The 6000-nt window shown below is 42.1% G+C and overlaps 1 protein-coding gene across 1 annotated transcript in view; it reads left to right on the top strand.

The window, feature by feature from the left end:
* Positions 1-6000, top strand: part of CPA6 (carboxypeptidase A6) — a 141664-nt gene that overhangs the window by 80296 nt on the left and 55368 nt on the right. The window contains exon 3 of the mRNA XM_019548922.1: positions 4496-4620. Coding sequence (XP_019404467.1) covers positions 4496-4620 — 125 coding nt within the window. The remainder of the gene's footprint in view (positions 1-4495; positions 4621-6000) is intronic.

The raw sequence follows: 6000 nt of genomic DNA, 5'->3' as shown, positions 1-6000 counted from the left end.
ACTAGTCAGAGGGGACCAGCAGGCTTTGGGGGAGTCCCTGTTCCCCCGAGCACTACCAGGAGTGACTAGAAATAATGGTCACAAGCTGGCAGAGGGTAAATTCAGATTAGATATCAGGAGGTGTTACTTCACTGTCAGGGCAGCTAGGATCTGGAACCAACTTCCAAGCAAAATGGTGCTGGCTCCTACCCTGAGGGTCTGTCGCAGAGCACCTCGGTGCTCTGCTTCTATAAAGAGGGGAGGTGTGTAGCAGAGCACTGAGGTGCGTGCTACTTATGAAGCAGTAAGTAAGGAGCCCAGCTGTAGGTTGCCAGGGCAACCAGTAGAAGTCAGCTGACAGGAAGGGGCAGGGCCTGGCTCCTATATAATTCCCAGGCTGAGGCCAGGCAAGCAGTTTCCTGCCAGCAGCCCTAGAGAAAGGAGTTCTGCCGGACTGAACAAAGAGGAGATGCTTGACTGCAAGTACAGCTTTGAGACTGGGGGAAGGATAGAGCACCCCGGATGTGGAGGGACTAATGTTATAGCCAAGCAGCTCAAATCTATGTTGTAGCCAAGAGGCTTGAGTTTCTGTTTACTGTTTACCACCAGAGGACCGGGTGAGGCTATTAGGGTTTAGAGGAGAACTCATAGGGGCTCCACGGTAGCATGGGGACCCCAGCGCCAGAGACGGCGCAGCATTCGGGGGTGCACTGACCTCAGACCCAAGAAGGGGAGTGGAGAATCAGAGGCCAGGTAAGGCCGAGGCTGCCTGAGCCCTGAAGGTGGTTCAAGACCCCGAGGAGGAGATTTGGGGCCAGGCATGGCTACAGCCACCTGAGCCCCAAGGCTGCGGAAGCCCTAGAGCAAAGGGGGCAGCAAGAAGCCCTAGAGCAAAGGGGGTAACATGAAGCCCTAGAGCAAAGGGGGCAATGGGAGGTCCTAGAGCAAAGGGGCGGAAAGCCAGAGTGCCTGTGGGGTGCAGCTGTGAGGCAAGGCAGTGGAAAGCCACAGTGCCTGTGGGGTGCAGGTTGCAGGACAAGCCAGAGTGCCTGTAGGGCGCAGACAGTGAAACAGACCAAACATCGTCTGGTACGTCAGCGAGGCTTGGGGCATGGTACAGGGGTGGTTGGAGCCACGCATCACCCATAAGGCCGGGGTGCACGGAAACCCCATTATAAAAACAGAACACGTGACAGCAGGAGAAAACCGTGTCCAAGAGGTCGAAAGGCAGCCTCCCTTTAATATTTAAGATCAAGACGTGGCAGGCAAGATTTGAGGGTGCTTGAAGTAAATTTGGCACGATAGGGGCGCTAGGGGAGATCATGGCCACCCCTAGGACCCCGCTCCGTGACAGGATATTTAAGACAAGGCTAGACAATCACCTTGCTGGGGTCGTTTGACCCCAGTACTCTTTCCTGCCATGGCTGGGGGTCGGACTTGATGATCTGCTCAGGTCCTTTCTGCCCTGCTAACTATGAAATTACAGCAAGCTTGTCGAACAAGCTTTAGTTAAAGCGCCCCACCACCATTTTGAAGTGTGGGATGCTAAACACGTGAGATGCCGCATAGTGCTTTAAATAGAGTGGTTCTCAGAGCCATTCTAATTAAAACTTCCTCCACCCCCATTCCCAGAGCATGTGTAGAGACACCCAAAGACTGTTTTGTAAAACAGTTTTTGGTTTCCTTCACCATTTCGTTCAATTGTCTCTGCATCTGGTTCAGGAGCAAATAACTTCACATTGGTCAGACTAATGGCTCTGAGTCAAAAAAGAGCAGAAGTCAGAACATGAAACCTTTGTTATAGGAGTGCATCCCTATGTTTTTTTAATCAAGGTTTATGATGAAACCAAGGACCATTGAGGTTTAGATATGCTGAAAGCTGCTTGTATGCCATGGAAATAGAATTCTGTAGCTTTTAAAATAAATGGAGACACAGACTTTTGCAATAATTTCCCTTTGTATTCCATGAAGCACAGGATGAAACCATTCAGGCATTTTATGGTCAATATTCATACCAAATCAATATTGTTAATTGCAATGATCTTAAGATATTATTTAATGTGATAAAAGCTGAAGCATTTATCTTCCTACATTTAAAATTTCATTTAAGAAGGGAAAGACATTTTATCCCAACTTTATTCATTTTGCCCTATTCGGCTAGTCTTTTTCTTGAAAAAGATGGATCTTCAAATTGTTTTATTTCTAATAGTATTGTGAGGGTTTTCTATGCATTCATCTCCATGCTGCTCTAAGATGGCTTGCATTGCTTAACTCCTGTCAAAGATTTCGGTACAGCTCTGGAAACAGGTTTGTTAACTTGTGCTCCCTCTGCTGGATCTGCAGAAGCTGAGTGTAAAAATACTATATCTTTACATTTCAGTGGTTCTCAACCTTTTTAGATTTGAGGCACTCCTTGGAGGATGCCAGCTTTTCGTTTTCACTTGTTTTTTTCCTACAGAAAAAGAATAGATCTGTTTTTATGTTGCAAAGAACACAGAAAGACCACCACAGGTCAGAATATTTTTAACACTGTGGATTCCTATTTTAAATCTCTGGATTCTTCTTGTGAATCAAGTGTGCATACCTAACAGTGCTAACATTGTGTGGCAACCCTTAACACTTGAAAAGATTTCAAAGCACCCCAAGGTACCATGATATTGTGGTTGAGATCACTGCTCTGCATTTATTATGGTGCTTCACCATAACACGATCAACACATTTCAAAGCACAGAACAGCTCAAATGTTCAAACTTCCACACACTTTGAAAGAATTTGTATCCTGGGGGTGAAGTGTACACAGTAGTTTTCAAATTTATTCCATCTAGTTTCCAAAGAATAGACTCGCAGCAGCTCTTTATAGGTATTACATTAGTGTCTGTTCAGTAAGTTGGTAGCTATTATGCTTTTTAAAAAAGGAAACTCGTTTCTTATAGTATTTTATAATTTTTTTCTAAAATTATTGGATGGATCGCAATTTATTTTAGATCATGGTGGCCAACCTGCAGCATGAGTGCTACAAGTAGTACAGGCAGCCTCTCTGTGTATCACACTGCATATCAGAGAGGAGACAGGCAGCAGACAGCAAAGGGAGCAAGGGGAAGAGCAGCAGATCAGGCATGGAACCTGGGACAGGAAGCAGAAAACAGCAGTGGATTGGTTGTGGAGCAACAAGCAGAGCAGCAGATCAAGCAAGGGAAGGAGACTGAAGTGATGCTTAAGACAGTGTGGGGCTAGTTTGTGGCACTTCTGCCAAAATGGTTAACCCCTACTGGTTTAGACTGAGTCATCTTCAGACATTCTAATTAATTATTTTTAAAAAATATTTCCTATGTCTTTCTTCCCTACCCCCTCTACATTAGTCCTTACACCCACATTATTGTCCATTATTTGCATTTGATCTCATGCTGCTGAAACAAAAATCTGGTTTGGCACATTTGGCTTCAGAAATAGTATTCTTTTACTAGTTCTTAAATTCTCAAATGGAGTCAGGCTCTTTAAAAATCCCCAGTTCCAGCACTTCATCCTCTTATTTTGTATCTACTTGAAAAATTTTGGTCTTAACTTTCATTCTAACCTCCAATTTTGCTATTCTAAATCATTTTGCTCTTTCATAGCATAATCTTTCCAAGTCGTTCTCTCTACCTAATATTTTATATACACCTTTAACCGTGACTACATTTTACTTATTAATCTGCATTGACCTTTTGTTGCATCTTTCTCATATTTATTATTAAATGGCATTGCAGAACTTTTATATGACCTTTGCAAGCATCATATTAGTGTACTTTAAACACTTTCCATTTGTCTTCAGCTTTCTTTCCTTTTACTGCCCTATTAAAAAAAGGAAAAAAATCTGCTGCCTTTAGGGAAACTGATATAGAGAGAATGTGCAATACTCTCAGGGATTTTGACAGGAAATTAATGTATGTATAGGAAATCTGATACAGAAAAGTGACACATGTTTTAAACATCCCTTGAATAATGGTTGCCAGGTGCTGAGATTTTTGTAGATAAAACATAGTGATGCGCCCTGAGCCAGGTTCTCTGTGTTGCCCAGAAAGCACCGTTACTACTGTGGTATATGCAAAGAAAAAAGAAAGAAAATCCTGGATCCAAATACACCCAAAATTTGGGAGGAAAGGAGAATTAAAGGACAATTGCTAAATCAATTATAAATTGAATTATAATAAGGAAGTCCCAGCTGTGCAGCTCAGTTGCACTATTCATTTGAATGACTGTTTCAGATTTAGTTTTCAAATTTTTCACTTTAGCCTCTTCAGAAAGATAAATAATATTTAATACTGAAAGCAAAGCTTTGTTAAAAACAAAAAAGTACAAGGTATTCTTCAAGTACTGTAAGTAAACAGTGTTGGCTGGAGTGTTAGACATGAACATTTCCATTTATCACATATACAATAAAAAAATGTTGTAGAAAATAATTTCAAGCATTCTATCTCCTGCACTTCCCCACCTACACTGAATAAATATGAATTACAGGTTGGTTCCTGCACTATAGGTAGACCTGTGGCAGCCCAGCAGTCTCTCCTACATCTCAGAGGGTACAGTCACAGATCTACGTGTACCAAGGAACAGTTCACAAGTTCTGCTATCCTATCTACAGCAAGCAAACATCCAATACACGTAAGTTCACATTTCACTTTCTGGAGTCATCCTCTAATGCACATCTGTTTATTCCAATAAGTTTGTTTGACAAGGTTCTGTACTGTTACAGTGTTTTAATAAGTTTGACAGGGAGTGTCACAGGCCGGCTAGACACTGTGAGCATATCAGCCATTAGGTTGCTGGGTTCGGGATTGAGGAGGCAAGTTGGGAGTGAAGTAAAGGCAAATTTACTTATAGCTTAACATACAACAGTTAACAAAAAGGTTAATGTGACAAATAGTACAATTTAAAGAGCTAATAGTAAATAATAACAACAGATAGACAAAATGACAAAGATTTCCACATGGGGTTGGCAACTTATCAGTAGTCCCTCTATGCTAGGTGCGAGCCAAGTTGTTCCAGTGAAGTCAGGCGTCCCCAATCAACACTGTCTGAGGGGTCACCGGGAAGGTCCCTAGGTCAGGATCTGGTCCTTGCTGACATTGGGAGTCCGGGGTTCAGGCTTGGTACAGCGATGGTCCTTCTGTCCCGTCCTTCTAACTGGTCACTTGACATACATGTTCCTTTATGCCTTATCTTATGCTAATCTGTTGGCTTTAGAACCAATTACAATCTTGCCCTATAGCTGTTACCCTATGGGAGTAAAAGGTGTTAGAAATTATCATGAAAGGTTACCACCCAAACTCAGGTTCACCCAATAAGCAAATTACACCACATTACTTTGAGTTTTGAAATTAGCATTACTCTGCCCAAACTTAACCCCTTGGTTTCTTATTCCTTGGAGTTGAAATATACAGAGCATTGCATTCACAAACGTGCTGCTATTCTTGGGTCTCAGCAACTACCTTTAAAAGTATATTATTAATGTTGTGAAGCACTAAAACATTTAGAAAATGTTTAGAAAGGTCAGAATTAAGGTTACCTTAATTTGGCCTTCTTATGTTATGCATTATGATATAGTCTATACTTACATATTATTATTTCCTCCCACATAGCCAGTACCATGCTTAGTTCATAGGGTAGTCAATACTCGCTTAGCAAGCAGCTATTTGGTTTTTCTCATTTTCTCTGCTAAAATGTAAGTCTATGCTTCACAGCATTGGGGTTCTAGAACTCTTCAAAAAAAAGTATGTCAGACTTTTTTAATGTGGCAGAACAATATATTTCATCCAACCTTAAATCTTTAAAAAAACCCAGCTTCATCATTTTACTTGAAGTATTTTAAACACACGCAAACCCAAAGCTGGATGAAGATGCCTGTGTAGCACATTGGGGTCTCAGGAGCAGCTGTGTTGCCTCCTGGTAGCTCCCCACCATGCCCCACTATCCCTCTAGGATGCCTTCCCTTCTGTCTTACCTGCCATGCCTTGATGGAATAAGACTAAAGGGAGGCTGCCC

The sequence above is a fragment of the Crocodylus porosus genome, unplaced genomic scaffold (assembly GCF_001723895.1).
Source record: "Crocodylus porosus isolate Cpor-Errol unplaced genomic scaffold, CroPor_comp1, whole genome shotgun sequence".
NCBI lineage: Eukaryota > Metazoa > Chordata > Crocodylia > Crocodylidae > Crocodylus > Crocodylus porosus.
This window is presented reverse-complemented; position numbering and strand designations above follow the sequence as displayed.